Source organism: Anomaloglossus baeobatrachus, chromosome 6, assembly GCF_048569485.1.
Source record: "Anomaloglossus baeobatrachus isolate aAnoBae1 chromosome 6, aAnoBae1.hap1, whole genome shotgun sequence".
Taxonomy (NCBI): Eukaryota; Metazoa; Chordata; class Amphibia; order Anura; family Aromobatidae; genus Anomaloglossus; species Anomaloglossus baeobatrachus.
The window spans coordinates 272,107,808-272,127,407 of NC_134358.1; the positions used below are offsets into that span (position 1 = coordinate 272,107,808).

Genomic DNA, 19,600 nt, shown 5'->3' on the forward strand with positions numbered 1-19,600 from the left:
GAACTGTCCATGGACATGGAAGACTCAGCGGATGAGGGAGACCTTGGTCAAATTTCAGTTGAAAGAGGTTGGGGGGAGATGTCAGAGGAAGAAAGAACGGTTAGCACCTCTATGCCACAAACACAGCGTTGACTTGGTCCGCATGGCCGCGCAAGACACATGAGCGCCTTCTTGCTGCACTACCTCCAACATGACCCTCGTATTGTCAAAATTAGAAGTGAGGATGACTACTGGCTTGCCACACTATTAGATCCCCGGTACAAGTCCAAATTTTGTGACATAATTCCAGCCATAGAAAGGGACGCACGTATGCAGGAGTATCAGCAGAAGCTGTTACTCGATATTAGCTCGGCTTTTCCACCAAACAACTGTGCAGGTGCAGGGATTGAATCTCCCAGTTGTAACTTGACAAACATGGGACGGTCTCGTCATCTTCAACAGTCTACCCCTACCAGTAGCACCGTATCTGGTGCTGGTAACAGCAATTTTATGGAATCTTTTCATAATTTTTTTAGACCGTCCTTTGCAAGGCCACCAGAGACAACAATTCTGACACATAGTCAACGGCTGGAGAGGATGATACAGGAGTATCTCCAAATGAACATTGATGCCATGACTTTGCAAATGGAGCCTTGCTCATTTTGGGCTTCAAATCTTGAAAAATGGCCAGAGCTCTCAACTTACGCCTTGGAGATTTTGTCGTGTCCAGCTGCCAGCGTTGTCTCTGAATGTGTCTTCAGTGCTGCTGGGTGTGTGCTGACAGAAAAGCGCACGCGTCTGTCCAGTGACAATGTGGACAGACTGACGTTCATCAAAATGAACAAGTCATGGATCCACAAGGAATTTACTACCCCTGTGTCATCATGGGGAGAGTAAATGCTTGTGGATTTGGAATGTGCTTGATGCAAATCAAAACATCCTGTTTGCAACTAGGGCACAAGTGCTGCCACTGATGGGGTGTCTGTGTGGCCCAATTTTTGGAAAAAAGGGAGACTCCACTTGGAGTAACCCTTGCTTGCTGTGTTTTTTAAAAATGATCCAAGATGAACAGAGCTGGGATCAGGAAAGACTTTGCTACCTACCCCGGTGTCATCTTGGGGACGGTTAATTATGGCGTATTTTTGAATGTGCTTGATGCATATCTAGCTGTGAAGTGTACAACTGGGGCACAACTGCTGCCACTGAATGGGTGGGTGTGTGTGGGGCCCAATTTTTGTAAAAAAAAGGGAGACTCCGCTTGGAGTAACCCTTGCTTGCTGTGTTTTTTAAAAGGAGCCAAGATGAACAAGTCATGGTTCAGCAAAGACTTTATCTACCTACCCCGGTGTCATGCTGGGGACGGTTAATTATGGCATATTTTTGAATGTGCTTGATGCAAATCTAGCTGTGAAGTGTACAACTGGGGCTCAACTGCTGCCACTGAATGGGTGGGTGTGTGTGGGGCCCAATTTTTTGAAAAAAAGGGAGACTTCGCTTGGAGTAACCTTTGATTGCTGTGTTTTTTAAAAATGATCCAAGATGAACAGAGCTGGGATCTGGAAAGACTTTGCTACCTACCCCGGTGTCATCCTGGGGACGGGTAATTATGGCATATTTTTGAATGTGCTTGATGCAAATCTAGCTGTGAAGTGTACAACTGAGGCACAACTGCTGCCACTGAATTGGTGGGTGTGTGGGGCCCAATTTTTGTAAAAAAAAGGGAGACTCCGCTTGGAGTAACCCTTACTTGCTGTGTTTTTTAAAAGGAGCCAAGATGAACAAGTCATGGTTCAGCAAAGACTTTATCTACCTACCCCGGTGTCATCCTGGGGACAGTTAATTATGGCATATTTTTGAATGTGCTTGATGAAAATCTAGCTGTGAAGTGTACAACTGGGGCACAACTGCTGCCACTGAATGGGTGGGTGTGTGTGGGGCCCAATTTTTGTAAAAAAAAGGGAGACTCCGCTTGGAGTAACCCTTGATTGCTGTGTTTTTTAAAAGGAGCCAAGATGAACAAGTCATGGTTCAGCAAAGACTTTATCTACCTACCCCGGTGTCATCCTGGGGACAGTTAATTATGGCATATTTTTGAATGTGCTTGATGAAAATCTAGCTGTGAAGTGTACAACTGGGGCACAACTGCTGCCACTGAATGGGTGGGTGTGTGTGGGGCCCAATTTTTTGGAAAAAAAGGGAGACTCCGCTTGGAGTAACCCTTGATTGCTGTGTTTTTTAAAAGGAGCCAAGATGAACAGAGCTGGGATCAGGAAAGACTTTGCTACCTACCCCGGTGTCATCCTTGGGACGGTTAATTATGGCGTATTTTTGAATGTGCTTGTTGCAAATCTAGCTGTGAAGTGTACAACTGGGGCACAACTGCTGCCACTGAAGGGGTGGGTGTGTGTGTGGCCCAATTTTTGGAAAAAAGGGAGACTCCGCTTGGAGTCACCTTGCGGTGTTTTACATGATTTTAGAAGGGCGTGCCATGCCTATATCTGTGTCTCCTCCTCTTTTTCCTTGTCCAGCTCTTTTGTTTTCGCATGAGTATATGTCCTTGTCACTTTCCCATGTGTTTGTGTTGTGTTGTGAGTTGTTTGTCACTTTTGGACACCATTGAGGGTGTTTTCTAGGTGTTTTTATGTGTTTGTGAATGCCTGCCATTGTTTCCCATGCGGTTCGAGTTTGGTTCGTCGAACGTTCGACGAATCGAACTCGAACGGGACCTCTGTTCGGCGAACCGACCTCGAGCCGAACCGGGACCGGTTCGCTCATCTCTACTTATTATGTAAACGCCAAAGTCCATGAGGAAGAACAGGATATACTTTTCAGAAGCTACTCCATCCTGTGTCAGTACTTAATCTCATACTTTTTCACTATTTTTTGTCTTGTGTGGATTAGGATTTTAATCTTACAATAAAGGATTTCCATTGTAATTTTGGGCTCGGGGTTTTTCTGTTACTGTTATGTTTTAATGCTGCCTGCAGACATTAATTCACTGCTTTCCAGTCATTTGGCAAGCAAACTTCTATATTTTTACAGCCCAGTACAGTATTTAAAATTTTAACTGTCAAGTGCAAAACATCAGCCTCCATTCTTCTGCACTCTAATTACTATCTTTTTCTGCATATTTACATATACAGAGTCACTCTGCCTTGTTATGATGGTGAAGATATGACTTTGTGGCTGACATTTTTTTTATAAAGACCACTTTTGCTCACTCTTCTTTGAGCATTAGAAGCCAGGGTGTAGCTGGGTCAACATGGTTGCTGCCAGTTTTAAGTTGGTGGCACTGCTGGATGTCTTGTGATTACAATTGAAGCATGATGTGTCGTTTATGTGCTACACAAGTTTCTTTGACCAATGGCTGGGTCTACAGTCCACAACCATGGCCTTATCTTAGTACTTCTTCAAAAGAACTCTAACAATACAACTTGAAACCTCAACTTGCTTCGTCATTTTGTCTGGGAGAGATCTTTCTGATGTAGGTAGACTACCTTGTGTCTTGTTAGGGTACCTTCACACTTTAGCGATGCAGCAGCGATCCGACCAGCGATCTGACCTGGTCAGGATCGCTGCTGCATCGCTACATGGTCGCTGGTGAGCTGTCAAACAGGCAGATCTCACCAGCGACCAGTAACCAGCCCCCAGCCAGCAGCGACGTGCAAGCGACGCTGCGCTTGCACGGAGCCGGCGTCTGGAAGCTGAGGGCACTGGTAACTAAGGTAAACATCGGGTATGATTACCCGATGTTTACATTAGTTACCAGCGCACACCGCTTAGCTTTGCTCTCCTAGCTACAGTACACATTGGGTTAATTAACCCGATGTGTAATGCAGCTACATGTGCAGAGAGCAGGGAGCCGCGCACACTGCTTAGCGCTGGCTCCTTGCTCTCCTAGCTACAGTACACATCGGGTTAATTACACGATGTGTACTGCAGCTACATGTGCAGAGAGCCGGAGCCGGCAGCACAGGCAGCGTGAGAGCTGCGGAGGCTGGTAACTAAGGTAAATATCGGGTAACCACCTTGGTTACCCGATGTTTATCTTGGTTACAGCTTACCGCAGCTGCCAGATGCCAGCTCCTGCTCTCTGCTCGCTTCATTTCCTCGCTCTCTCGCTGTCACACACAGCGATCTGTGTGTCACAGTGGGACAGCGCCTTTGAAGAAAACGAACCAGGGCTGTGTGTAACGAGCAGCGATCTCGCAGCAGGGGCCAGATCGCTGCTCAGTGTCACACACAGCGAGATCGCTAATGAGGTCACTGCTGGGTCACAAAAAACGTGACTCAGCAGCGATCTCGGCAGCAATCTCGCTATGTGTGAAGCACCCCTTAGTGTTCTTATTATTGCCATTGCATTCAGAGATGGGTGGTTCAGGTAAAATTTGAATATGCTTGGCCACACGATTTTTGACGAGAAATTTGGTTCACCTTTCCGGCACCTCCGCTACTCACTGGCAAACATCAGATCTTTGTTTCATCTACTGTTGCATGACAGCACTGAAATCCCTGGCCTTTTAGGGTTCAGTGGTTGCCATTTTGCTGAAGTTTGTTACAAAATTTTGGTAAATGCTGATTTTGTAAGATTCAAGTAGAATTCAATTCCACTTCAATTTTTTAACTCATTTTTATATTTCACCTTTGACATAAAACCGTCTTCCAGTCTCACCTTTGTACCAGAGTTAGGCTTTTCCTCACCATATTTTAAACCTACTGCACAGCTGTTGCTGTTTCAGTTAATGATTGATTTTAAACCTACATATGAAAATGATGAGCATTGACACCTGTATGATGTAATTATTATTATACATCTGACTATAATCCCAAAAAATCTCTGACTTTGTGCAAGTGTTCTTAGAAGAGTTGAGACTGTTTTAACTGAAAAAGTTGTGACATCAAATACTAACATGATTTAGTCAGTTAAAAAAATAATGTTTTGCTGTGAATCAATTTATTATTTTCTTTACATACAGATACAGCATCGACCGTAACACTGACTTGGAAAGAACTTTTAATATACAATCAGAAAATGGTTCATTAACCTTAGCAAAAACTCTCGACCGTGAAATGACACCATGGCAAAATATCACATTAGTGGCTACTGAAACAAGTGAGTTTGTATTTCAAGTTTTCAGGTAAAAATAATATTAAGACTTAATGTTGATGGTAACACTGGCTACACTCTTAGGCTGGACTCACATGAGTGTATGGCATCTGGCTCCAGCTCAGGCTCTGCTGCGAGCATGAGCCGAGTGTCACGTGACTGTGACCTGATCCTGCTATCAGGTCACAGCTGCGAAGCTACTGAGGGCGGGTGCTGCAGAGGAGAGGGATGGGTTAATCCCCCATCTCCTCCATTGTCATCCTGTGTGTATATCTCATTGCACTGGGATAACATCTGAGTGCAGTCCGATGTATCTCTCGCACCCATTCACTTAAATGGGTGCGACAGATACGGCTCTCGCAGAAAATCACAGCATGCTGCTACTTTTTTGGTCAGCTTTTCTCCAGATTCTGGATGCGAGAAAAGCTGACCAACTGCTGTCCCTCATTGACTAACATTGGTCAGAGTGCAATGCGAGATTTTCTCGCATTGCACTTGTCCGATTTCAATGCTTGTGTGAGTGTACTAAGCGTCGGACTGGCAACCGGAGGAATCTCCAGTAATTCCAGGCCTGGCCATGGTTACCTGAAATCTGGACCTCTCATCTGAGCCCAGAGTGCAGTCCAGACTGAACCGCAAGCGCCAAGTGATTGATTCCCCGGCGATTGCGGTACAGTTCATGACAGCTGCAGACAGGCCAAGCTGAACTCCGGAGCTGTTACTCAGCGCTCGCGGTTCAGTCCTGCAAACCTTGAGTTCAGTCTAGGCTGTACTCCAGAGCTTAGGTGAGAGCTCCAGAGTTCAGTGCAGGTAATCGTGGCCAGGCCTGGCATTACTGGAGATTCCTCCCGTAGTCAGTCCATCGCTGAGCGTACCCTTAAGGCCATGTTCATATTGTGTTTGATCCTCACCGTCAGTCGTTCTGTTTGCATTTCCATCTGAATACCTAGAAAAGTGAATTTGGGTGTAAGCATTGATAGGGCCAATTGCGGTTTTGATGCAGATGTATGATATACTGTAGAAGGAGAGAAAGCACACACGATAAGGTAACCCTATTAGAGGAGAAAAAATATATTAAAAAAAATTACATTGTTCACCTTATACTTATTATGTTTGTGTCATACAAATGAGTTGCCTGTTAGATCCTGCTTCTGGCAGTATCTAATATGCCCTGGGCTATAACCGACTCAGGCTATTGTTAGGCCTCTGTTTCTTTAAAAGAAACAGTCGCTTCTGCTTCATGGCTGGGAAATAACTCCTAGATAAAATTCACCAGTAGAAATGAAAACATTTAAAAATTTGTCTGCACAGCTGGATAAGCAGTTATTGCTGCAATAGTAGTAAGAAACAGGTTTTTTATTTAACTATGCGTCTCAAAATCTATCTGGCATTTCTTTCAGGTCATTTTTTCATTACCTTGAAAAATTGTTTGTTTCCTAATGAGGAATGATGCAGATTTTGTCACTGTTTGCTTTGAGGAGTCATTGTGTGCTCTGTTGGAAATCATTTTGAGCCATTGATACGTAAAAAAATATGTAAAGCTGGCCTAAAACATTTACTCCTTTAATGCTGATCACAGCATGCTGAACGGTTCGCACAGACTATTGACTATTAATTTATTGTAAGGAGTCAGTAGGTTGCTGCCATAATTGGAGGCCTGACGACAGTCTCTGAGTCGACTATAGCCCAGAGCATATTAGATACTGCCAGAAGCAGGATCTAACAGGCAACTCATTAGTATAACACAAACATAATCACTATAAGGCTACATTCACATATCCGTGTGTCAGCTCCTAATGCTGTCCGTTTCTTTTTGGACAACACAATGACCATAGAGTTTAACTGATCCAACACCCTTCAGTTTAAAAAATGGATGCACCATTCCATTCTGCAATTTTCTATTCCTGTGGATTTTGCAGATCCTTCTTGGCAATTTATCCCGTTTTGATAAGACCAATTTTCATTTTTGAGTTTTTGTTTTTTCCTTCCACATTAACACCTTCATAACATTTTTATTTTTTTCTATCCACATAGACATATAAGAGTTATTTTTGCTGGATGAGATGTACTTTTGCATTCAATTAATTACACAGAGTACTGTAAAATATTAAATGTTAAGAAATTGTGAAAAAAAAGAATTCTGACATGGTTTTTTGAAAACTGTTTTTATTACGTACTTTTGTGCTAAAAATAACCTCCCAATATGATACTCTGCATCAGTACAACTACAATGATCGCAAACATGTCCAGATTTTTTTAAGTAGTGAAAAAAATCACAAAGCTGCAAAAACATTTTTGGGAGGTTGTGTTGCTATTTTTCTAGTCCGAAAAAATTTATATTTTTTGTTCCATAGAGCTGTGTGATTGTTTTTTTTGCAGGATGAGATAATGTTTTTAATGATATTATTTTGGGATAGATATAACATTTTGGTTGCTTGTTACATGGTATTGTTTGGTATTATGACCAAAAATCAGTAGTTTTGGCATTCTTGAATTTTTTTGTTTACAGTGTTTACAGATCACATTATTACTTTATATTTTGATACTACATACGTGTACTTTTTAATTTTTTTTATTAGCTTTATTTTTAATAGGACAAAAGGAAAGTGATTTGAAATTTAATGTTTTTTTATTTTTTTACATTTTTTTCTAAAATATTTCTTTTAAATTTCATTATCTTTAATACTCTCCTTGGAGGACTTTAACCTTCAGTCATCTGATTACTTGTGCTATATGCGGCAATACTATAGCATTTCTATACTGTATATGTCCAAAATCACTATCTTCTTTGAAGCTCGTCCACAGGTAGGGTTTCAAGGGAATGCTTCTATGATAAGCAAAGAGGTCATTCTAGTAGATGAGTATGTTAAAGAGGTTCTCTAGAAAATGTAATAAAATAAATAAAATACTTTTAAATAGTTACATAGTTACATAGTTACTTAGGTTGAAAAAAGACCTAGGTCCATCTAGTTCAACTTTCCTCCACCAGTTCTACATTTGGTCACTAAGTCATTTATAACCAACAATGTTTTGTGTACTGAGGAAATCATCCAGCCCTTTTTTAAAAGCTGTTATAGTATCTGCCATTACTACATCTTGTAGTAGGGCATTCCACAGTCTGACTGCTCTAACTGTAAAGAACCCTTTCCTACTTAGCTGTCTGAATCGCTTTTCTTCCACTCGCAGTGAGTGCCCTCTGGTCCTTAGTAGTGTCTTTGGAAGAAATAAGTCATGTGCCAGTCCTTTATATTGACCACACATGTATTTATACATATAAATAAGATCTCCTCTGAGACGTCTTTTTTCTAAGCTAAACATATCTAACTTTTTCAACCTATCATCATATGGGAGGCCTTCCAATCCTTGTAGTAGTCTAGTTGCCCACCTTTGAACTGACTCTAACTTCAGAAAATTATTTTTAAAATGTGGAGCACAAAACTGGATCCCATATTCCAGATGTGGCCTTAGAAGTGATTTATAGAGGGGTAAAAATACGTTGGGATCACGGGATCTAATCTCTCTTTTTATACACCCTAAAATCTTGTTTGCTTTAGCAGCTGCTGCTTGACATTGAGTGCTGCTGCTCAGCTTATTTGTAATGAGAATACCCAAGTCCTTCTCCTGTTTTGTAGTCCCGAGTTTACTTCCATTTAATGTATACGCAGTTATAGGATTACTCCGTCCTAGGTGCATTACTTTACATTTTTCAACATTAAATCTCATTTGCCAAGTATCTGCCCATTCTGACATCTTATCCAGATCTTTTTGTAATATTGTACTATCAAGGTCAGATTTTAAAATCCTACATAGTTTGGTGTCATCAGCAAAGACTGACACTTTACTATCAATCCCATCCACAAGGTCATTAATAAAGAGATTAAAAAGAATCAGTCCTAGCACAGATCCCTGTGCCACCCCACTGCTGACTATAGCCCATTTAGAGAAGGTACCATTTAGGACTACTCTTTTTTTCCTATCTTTTAGCCAATTCCTTACCCAGTTGCATATAGTTTCCCCTAGTCCTTGCTTCTGGAGCTTTAGTATAAGGCTATTATGTGGTACAGTATCAAATGCCTTTGCATAGTCCAAATAAATCACATCAGCTGCATTACCAATATCGAGGTTTGCACTTACCTACTCATAGAACCCTAACAGGTTGGTTAGACACGACTTATCTTTCATGAATCCATGCTGTCTGTCAGTTATTATATTTTTTCTGCAATATATTTTTGCATGTCATCCCTTAAAATGCCCTTAAAAACTTTGCATACTACTGATGTCAGGCTTACTGGACGGTAGTTGCCTCTTACCTTTCTTAAATATCGGTACCACATAAGCAATCCTCCAATCCTGAGGCACTAACCCTGTTACAAACGAGTCTAAAAAGAAGAGATACAGCGGTCTGTCGATTATGGAGATCAATTCCCTCAATATTCGTAGATGAATGCCATCTGGCCCTGGGGATTTGTCAATGTTTAATTTACTCAGACGTAGGCGTACTTCTTCTTGTGTTAAATTAATTATATCGGGTGGTGAACTTTGATTTTTCACTTGTTGAATGATCCCTGGTACAGTCAGTTCCTTGGTGAACAGATGAGAAATGCCTATTTAATATCTCAGTCTTATGTTTGTCCTCTATAACTAACTTGTTATTATATTTAAGGGGCCAATACTGTCCTTTGTTTTCCTTTTGGCATTAATGTATTTATAAAATATTTTGGGATTTATTTTAATGTCATTAGCGATTTTTGTTTCAGTAGCCAGTTTTGTTTGTTTGATTTCTTTTTTGCATTTCCTATTGATATCTTTATACTTCTGAAATGCTATTTCTGTATTCTCAGCCTTTAAGATTTTAAACGCCCTTTGTTTTTGTTTTATTATACTTTGTACAGTCTTATTTATCCATAGTGGTTTCTTTTTATTCCTGGACATTTTATTACCAGAGGGTATAAGTCTTTTACAGGACTCTAGCAGTATATCCTTAAACTTTCCCCATTTATGTTCAGTATCCCCAGTTACTTTGTCCCAATCTGCACATTTAAGCTCTTCCCTTAATTTGTTGAAATCAGCTTTCCTAAAATTCCAGGTTTTAGTATTTCCCCTTTGAAATGTTCTATTGAATATTACTTTAAAACTTACATATTATGATCGCTGGTGCCCAAGTGGTCCCGAACCTGTAGAAATCTGAAATTGTATCCGGTCTATTTGACAGCACCAGTTCTAGCAAATTATCTCCCCTGGTCGGTTCATCTACCATCTGAGAGAGGAAATTGCCTTGAATAGTAGATAAGAATTTACAGCTTTTAGCACAACCAGAAGATTCTATGTCCCACTGTATGTCTGGATAGTTGAAATCCCCCATAATCCCCTTTTCAATTTGTTGCAACATTTCACCCTCTATTTGTTCAGGTATGTTAGGAGGCTTATAGAAAACTCCAATTAACATTTTTCCATTATTCCCCTCCCCATGTACATTTACCCATACTGACTCTACATTGTTGCAGTTCCCCCAATGTCATAATTCAACACAGGTTTTAGATTAGATTTGATAAATATACACACCCCATCACCTTTTTTGTCTTTCCTGTCCTTCCTAAATGTACTATAACCCTGTATGTTTGTCACCCAGTCATGGCTTTCATCCAGCCAGGTTTCCGTAATGCCCACCAAATCATAATCCATGGTTGACATAAGAGTCTCCAATTCATTCGCTTTGTTTGCAAGACTTCTTGCATTTGCCAGTAGACATTTAATACTATTAACACCTTTATTACTCCTAGTCTCCCTACGCTCCTTGCATGTCCCATCCCCCCAAATCCTTCATTAACTCCTACCATCTCACAGTCTGTATCTGTTCTATCTATCCCCTTTTTTGCTCCACTACCCTCCCCCCAGATCCTAGTTTAAAAGCTTCTCCATCCGTCTGACCATTTTCTCTCCCAGCACAGCTGCACCTTCCCCATTGAGGTGCAGCCTGTCCCTACCGTAGAGCCTGTAGCCGACTGAGAAGTCGGCCAAGTTCTCCATGAACCTGACCCCTTCCTTCCTGCACCAATTTCTAAGCCACATATTTATCTCCCTAAGCTCCCGCTGTCTTTCTAGTGACGCTCATGGCACCGGTAGTATTTCTGAAAACACCACCTTGGAAGTCCTGGACTTCAGCTTCTCTCCTAGTTCCCTGTACTCATTTTTAAGGACCTTCCACCTGCCTCTAACTTTGTCATTAGTACCAATGTGCACCATGACTGCTGGGTTTTCCCCAGCCCCACCCAGCAATCTGTCTATCCGATCTGCAATATGCCGAACCCAAGCACCCGGCAGACAACACACTGTTCGGCATTCACGGTCTCGGTGACAGATGACCCTGTCTGTCCGCCTAATTATAGAGTCCCCTACCACCAACATCTGTCTGGGCTTTGCTGCACTCCTTTTTCCCTCCTTCCTACAGCAGTTGTTTTCCTGGTTGGTAGGAGCAACGTCCTGCTGTAGTGACCCTAGTCCTGGCCCTTCATTCCTAATATCAGCCAAACAGGCATATTTACTAGGTTGTTCCAGGTCAGGACTAGGCTCCCTGACACTTTTCCCCCTACCTCTTCTTCTAACTGTTAACCAGCTACCTACCTCTGGGTCCTGATCTTCCCCACCTCCACCCTCCTCCATATCCCTGGCCCCAGCCAGAGAAAGCTCAGTGAGCTCTAAACACCTCTCCAGGTTTGCAATGCCCCTGAGTGTTGCAAGCTGCTTATTTAGATCAGTTACCTTGGCTTCCAAATACGCAACATGCTTGCATCGAGTGCAGACATATTCACCCTCGAACGGCTGCTCAAGGCATGCATACATCTGACAAGATACACACCTGGTAGCATTGTCCATGGAGCACCTATTAAATGGGGATAAACAGTAAAGTAGAAAAACAAAGAAAGAAAAAAAAAACAATGGGACACGTATAGGGATAAATTCAAACTATGTTCTTGTGTCAAACTATGAAATTGTGTTTATACTATGCCACACTTATCTGCAATTCCTGCACTTTGCTGAAGTTCTTCGCATGCTCAGAACCTTGCTTGTTCTAGCTGGTTTATATAGTTCCACAAGGACTACCAGAAGCTGCCAGATGCTTCTAGAAACAGGTGTGGCTAATACTACTAATTAAATCACAAGACAACTTTTTTTTTTGCTTTTTCACAGTATCACAGACAAACACAGACACACAATTCCCTAATGAAAATTAAACAATTACAGTTATCACCACTATGAAATTGTTTAAACTATGCCACACTTATCTGTAGATCCCCCACTTTGCTGCAGTTCCTTACACGCTCAGAACCTCGCTTGTTCTGGCTGGTTTATATAGTTCCACAAGGACTACCAGAAGCTGCCAGAAGCTTCTAGAAACAGGTGTGGCTAATACTACTAATTAAATCACAAGACAACACTTTGCTGCAGTTCCTCGCACACTCATTTTTCTAGATACCTTTATTTATCAAAAGGAATGCTTTATCTAGTAAATAATGTCAGGATTTAAAAAATGGCAACTTCAGTGTGCATCTGGCCATGAATGAAGGGGGAGACATAGGTACTGAACTGCACTAGAGGAGGCTTTACACGGAGTGACATCGCTAGCGATGACACCCGCCCCCATCGTTTTGTGCATCATGGGCAAATCGCTGCCCGTGGCGCACAATATTGCTTGTCCGTGCAACACGTACAGCCCTCCCTAACGACGTCACTGTGGGCGGTGAACAACCTACCCTGGTCGCTGCTCTTAAACACAGCTATGTAATATAGCTGTCACCTACTGTGAGTATCTATCTAAGCTCTTGAGTCCACTACACATCCTGTATATACATATACATGATTTTTCATTAAATGGTTGAAGTAGTTATGTTATGGTAGTTAGATTTACTTTTTTTAACTTTTATTCTACTTTAATATACAACTATCTGTAGTACCCGGCACTGCCCGGGATAGTATTTAAGTGTCTCTATGTCTCTCTCCCACTTTCTCGCTCCCTCTCTCCCTCTCTATCTGTGTCTCCCTTCCTCTCTGCCTGTCTCTCTGACTCTCTCTGTCTGCCTATGTCTCAGTCTGTCTCTCTGTCTGTCTGTGTTTCTTTCTCTCTCTGTCTCTGTCACTCTCTTTCTGTCTGACTCTGTCTGTCTTTGTCTGTCTGTGTCTCTCTGTGTCTGTCTGTCGCTCTCTGTCTCTCTGTCTTTTTCTGTCTCTGTGTCTGTCTGTCTCTCTCTGTCACTCTATACTTGTTTATCTCTCTCTGTCTCTCTGTCTCTCTCTCTGTCTGTCTTTCTGTATGTCTCTCTCTCTGTCTGTCTCTCTATGCCTCTCTCTCTGTCTCTTTCTGTCTCTCTGTATCCATCTATCTGTCTTTCTCTGTCTGTCTCACTGTCTGTCTATCTCTCTGTCTGCCTCTTTGTCTTTCTCTCCTTGTCTGTCTCTCTGTCTCTCTTTCTCTCTCTCTATCAGTCACTCCAACAAAATCATATTAACTGACATATAAGCTGTCTTACACTAAGAATGTCCTTCGTTGCCTATAGCAACCAATCAAAGCTCCTATTAAAGACCTGTAGCAAAATAGAAGCAGAGCTGTGTGTTTTTCTTTTTCTGCGTGTCGCTTTCTGTGTGTGTGTGTGTGTGTGTGTGTGTGTATGTGTCTTTCTGTGTGTGTGTCTCTTTCTGTGTGTGTGTCTCTCTGTGTGTCTCTTTCTCTGTTCATAATAGGGGTCTATAATAACAGATCCGTTCCTGCTCCATTGACTTTAATGCAAGCAGGTCTTTTGGCGAATAACTGTAAAGCGCAGGGTTAAATTTTACCCTCAAAACATAGTCTATGATGTTTCCTGAGTCAATGAGGTGTCTGTGCAAAATTTCGTGATTGCAAATGCGAAGGTGCAGATTCCTTTAGCGGGCATACACACACACACGTACACTCAGGTTTATATATTAGATTTATTTTGAGAATATAAATGACACTGTCAATAAGTAATTTTTATCTTGGCAATAAAATAGCCTTCTTTTAATCTTGAATGTTTGGCACATCTATCAACAACTTGCCAGTTCAAGTATAATTTTGTAGTGAAAAAAACATGAACTTTTTTCAATATCAGTTCATATTTTCTATTTATAGGATATAAACAATTAAAAGGGTTGACCAAGACAGAGCAATTAGTTGAAATCTGCATCAGCAGAAATGAAATCCAAGCACTGTTTGGTACAGAAAACAGAACCACATACATTACTTAAGGGCCCATTACACGCTATGATATATCTAACGATATGTCGGCGGGGTCACGTCGTTAGTGACACAAATCCGGTATCATTAGAGATGTTGCAGCGTGTGACAGCTACGAGCGACTGTGAACGAGCAAAAATACTCACCTTATCATTGCTCGTTGACACGTCACTCATTTTCAAAAAATCGAACGTCCTGCCTGCCGGTTGTTCATTGTTCCCAAGGCAGCACAAATCGCTCCATGGGACACCCCAGGAACAATGAACTGCAGCTTACCTGCGGCCGCTGGCAATGCGGAAGGAAGGAGGTGGGTGGGATGTTACGTCCCGCTCATCTCCGCCCCTCCGCTTCTATTGGGCGGCCGCTGTGTGACGTCGCTGTGACGCCAAACGTCTCTCCGTGTTCAGAAAGAGGATGTTCGCCGCCCACAGCGAGGTCATTTGAAAGGTAAGTACGTGTGACGGGGATTACCGACTTTGTGCGACACGGGCAACAAATTGCCCGTGTTGCACAAACGATGGTGGTAGGTGTGATTGCACATGCGATCGCACGATAAATCACTGCTGTAAAGCAGCCTTTAGTGTCTAATACTGATTCTTTTATCTCAAATTCAAGAGAGTGGGAGAAAAGGTGCAGTATTTGGCAGTGGTTGGCTAGTAGTCAGCTTATATCCAGCCTTGGTGGGTGTAGATTACCAATCCGTCTGGGGTTTCGTAGTAGTTTATTAATTGTTCAATCCTGACAATCCTTTTAGAAAAATAAATAATACTTTAGGATTTTCAAGCCTTCAATAAAACTAGTTTATTTTACACATTTAGCACTTATTATTTCCAATCCCCAATTATTATCTAAATGACAATGTGCAACATCTGCAAGTTGATAATTATTAATATTGCTTTTAAAATTGCCTCTACTATAATTAGTTTGAGAATAATTGCAGTCAGCCTAATCGGATAATCTTTTAATAAAATTTGCTTGAGGTAGGTTACATCTCAATTTATATTTAATTGCTTTGAATAATAATTTACCTTTTTTGACATCTCTTTTTTCATTTTCCTTTTTTTTTAAGAAAATCCCAAGCTAAACAGATATGTTCAAGTGTATATACAGATACAGGACATTAATGATCATGCACCAGAATTTTCAGAACATTATGAGACCTTTGTATGTGAAAATGCAAAACCAGGTCAGGTGAGTAAGAATTCATTTATTAAAATATTTCCTTTATTGGTTGATGCTCATGATCTTGTGCAAATATCTACTGAAACTAGAATTTTATGGCTAAAGTGTTATGTTTTTTTGCAGTGTTAAGTGTTCAAATGCTATTGTTATATGTAAACTGTCTTAGAAATGCTTCTCGAGTGCAATTTAACCATTAGCATAAATGATCTTAAGTAGTGTACTTGTGCAGCATTATAGCTTTCAAATAAAGCCAAAACTGAACTATAATGGAGTTATCATTTTCTATTTGCACAAATCTGTTAGATTTAACAGCTTATAGTCGGGAGGCAGTAGTTTTAATTTTTACTCACATAGAAAGGGAAAGGAAAGACCAAAAATAGGTGTGGAAGTTTATTATAGCCACATGTTTATTTCTCCTCCTGTATTTACTATCTTGCTGACCAGATTATAATATAGCCATATGAAGAAGGCTATATAGTTGCTTCCATTCTATGAGTTTGTAAGAGGAAACTGTACGGAGTTCTTCTGCCACCAAAAGATACCAGGTGTGTAGTTGCTGCTGTTAAAAACTACAGATTAACTCATATTTAAAAGAAAGGTGGCTGATCAACATACTCAAAAGAGGCCATTACACAATGTTTTCTTACAGGATCCGTTACAAATGGAAGATAAATAGTAATCCATTAATGGATCCATTGTCCATAGACTCCCATGTTAAAAAACGGATCCTGCAGAAATCAGTTATTTAACAATAAACAAAAGTTGTGTTTGCATAACTTTTTTTTACAATGGATCTCTGCAGGATCCCTTCTAACAGAATACTACTGGACATGTGAACTCAGCCTTTGATAGCTTGCCACTTAGGGGTACTTCTCACATCGCTGCTGAGTCACAGGTTTTGTGACGTACCAGTGACCTCATCAGCGATCTTGCTGTGTGTAACACTAAGCAGCGACCTGGCCCCTGCTGTGAAATCGCTGATCATTACACACTGTTCTGGTTCATTTTTTGCTCGGTCTTCCGCTGTGCAGCACACATCAGCGTGTTTGACGGCGGGAGACCAACAAGCTTCGACTCTGTGCAAGCAGCATACGCTGGTAACCAGGGTAAATATCGGGTAACTAAGCAAAGCGCTTTGCTTAGTTACCTGATATTTACCCTGGTTACCAGCGTACACCGCTTAGCGCTGGCTCCCTGCACACATAGCCAGGGTAAATATGGGGTAACTACAGTAAGCAAAGCGCTTTGCTTAGTAACCCGATGCGTACCCTGGCTACGTGTGCAGAGAGCCAGCGTTAAGCGGTTTACGCTAGTAACCAGGGTAAATATCGGGTAACCAAGCAAAGCGCTTTGCTTAGTTACCTGATATTTACCCTGGTTACCAAGCACAGAGTAGCTGGTTGCTGGTGGCTGGTCGCTGGTGAGATCTGCCTGATTGACAGCTCACCAGAGACCATGTAGCGACGCACCAGCGATCCTGACCAGGTCGTATCGTGGTCTGAATCGCTGGTACATCATTTAGTGAGACGGTACCCTTAGAGTCAAAGTAATTATTGACTAATGCATCTAAGGGATTAATCAGCAGAGATAAACGTTATCCTCAATCCCTACAGTGTCAACATGAGCCCAGTTATTTGTGTTAGGCCTCTTTCACACATCCAGGTTTCAGTTATGTGTGACATCATTTTTTTTACGGATGCCACACATACCCATGTTATTCTATGGGAAAACACATGTCCATGTTTCCACACAGACCATGTGGTTCCGCACGTACACATGAAGACATGTTCGTTTTTTTCTCCGGGAGCACGGGTGTCACATGGATCGCACACTGATTTCATCCATATGACATCAGTGTGACACGTACAGGAGTAAACATGTGTCTTTGAAATATAATGATTTTCTGTATTCACCTGTCTCCAGTGCTGCTGTCTTTGGCACTGCGGTTACTTGCTTTCAATCCCCGCTCATTATGCTCATGCATATTCACTGCACAAAGGACCTGGAAGAAGCAGCATCGCCGGAGACATCAGCATCAGGGATAGCAGTACCAGGGAGAGGTGAGTGTCCAGCAGTGTGTGTGTTTAGTGACGTCAGGAAGTCATCAGAATATCCAATGAACTTCTGAAGACACCCCCATGACACCCATGCTCCCTAGGGTGTCGTTACAGTGACTTACCGGGTTCATCAGAGTTTATTGGGAACTCCGATGAGCCCATGACATTACTGCCGTGACACCCACGTTAGCGCAGCCGTGACAGAAGTGTCATCAGGAGGTCATCCGAGTTCATTGAATACTCTGATGAACCAGTGACGTCACTTCAGCGACCACACACACACTGCTGAGGGTGCCCCTGCGGGGACCTGGGCTGACCTTCTGTGATCCAGGTCACTGCAGGGAAGCACACACAGCAGTGTGTGTGTGTGCCTGCAAGGGCTGCTCTCACAATCAATGGGGAGCATTTGGTTCTCCATTTAATGTGCCAGCAGTATGAAATCAACGTGCCCCCCCTAATAATATTACAGTGGATCAAGATTAGGGCTTTGACAGGGGAAAAAATTGGAAAAGATGGTGTCTATTGTCTTTATTTATTGAATAAGTTTCACTTTTTATGTCTTTTCAGGTTCGCTTTTGGGGAACGTCGTGGGACCTCACAATGGATTACAGCGGACCTATTGTATTTTTCTTAAAAAAATCAAATAAATTGGTGAACGAGGCCTAGAGTTTGGTGCTTTTTTTTCAAATAAACTTTTTATTCTCCTTTAAACTATTGGATTAGTAATGAGATTGTCTACTAGATGCTAACCATTACTAATACCAAGGCTTGATGCCAGCTGGAGCTGGCATCGATCCCGCAAATTTTACTCTTTTTGCCACCGTGCAACAGCAATATGAAAAGTTGGGTCTAGCACTGGAATTGGTGCATGTAATGGATGCACCACTTCTGGGACAGCTGCGGGCTGCTATTGTTAGACTGGAAAGGGCCAAATAACCATGGTAATATCAGTCCCCAGTTGTCTGTACCAGTTGTGAACCTTGGCTGGTTTTAGGCAGCCAAGGTACACAATATGGCTGTATGTAGTCCTGCTTATAGTTCCATTTAAAGTATATGCAGTAATAGGATTACCCCATCCTATATGGAATTACTTTCATGAACATTAAAATTAATTTGCCAAGCGTTTGCTAATTCAGACATCATATGTGGATAATTTTGTAATGCTTAACTGTCAAGGTCAGTTTTTAATATCCTTCATAGTTTGATGTCACAAACTGGTATTTTTACTCTCAATCCCATCCATAAGGTCATTAATAAAGAGATTCAAGGGAACCTGTCATCATAAATTTTGCACTATATCTAAAAGATTCCCCCTCTGCAGCTCCTGGGCTGCATTCTGGAGCGGTTCCTGTTGTTTATGTGCCCCCTTTCTTACCAAAATAAAGACTTTATAAAGTGGTACCTTTTTGTATTCAGATCTTGATAATGGTACACGGGGGCGGGCTCTCTGGTGTCCATTAGTCTGCCTCCTGTCGATTTAGGCCGTCCCCCATCGCGCAATTTCAAAGAGGTGACTTGAGGTAAGCTGGCCAGCGCTTGAGCAGAACGTTGGAGGCGGCGGTAGAGGCGGCGGTGAAAGCGCGACCACGAGATTATGGGCGGGTATTTGCTGATGAAAGTCACAGCACCGCCCATAATCTCGCGCATGCGCAACACGTCACAAGCGGTCACACTGCACATTGCAGTCCCGCAAGAGTGGCACGGCGCATGCGCGAGATTATGGGCGGCCATAATCTCGCACATGCGCCGAGCCACTCTCGCGGGACTGTGCAATGCGTACAGTGTGACCGCTGGTGACGTGTTGCGCATGCGCGAGATTATGGGCGGCGCTGTGATTGTCATCAGCAAGTACCCGCCCATAATCTCGTGTTCGCGCTTTCATCGCCGCCTCCACCGTTCTGCGCAAGGGCTGGCCAGTTTACCTCACATCACCTCTTTGAAATTGCGCAATGAGGGACGGCCTAAATCGACAGGAGGCAGACTAATGTACACCAGAGAGCCCGCCCCCGTGTACCATTATCAAGATCT

At 42.1% G+C, this 19,600-nt stretch overlaps 1 protein-coding gene across 1 annotated transcript in view; it reads left to right on the forward strand.

Annotated features, from left to right (window-relative positions):
• The window catches only part of LOC142243201 (cadherin-9-like), a 408,827-nt gene that overhangs the window by 361,972 nt on the left and 27,255 nt on the right, over positions 1-19,600 (forward strand). Inside the window, exons 8-9 of the mRNA XM_075314856.1 lie at positions 4,956-5,092; positions 15,403-15,524. Coding sequence (XP_075170971.1) covers positions 4,956-5,092; positions 15,403-15,524 — 259 coding nt within the window. The remainder of the gene's footprint in view (positions 1-4,955; positions 5,093-15,402; positions 15,525-19,600) is intronic.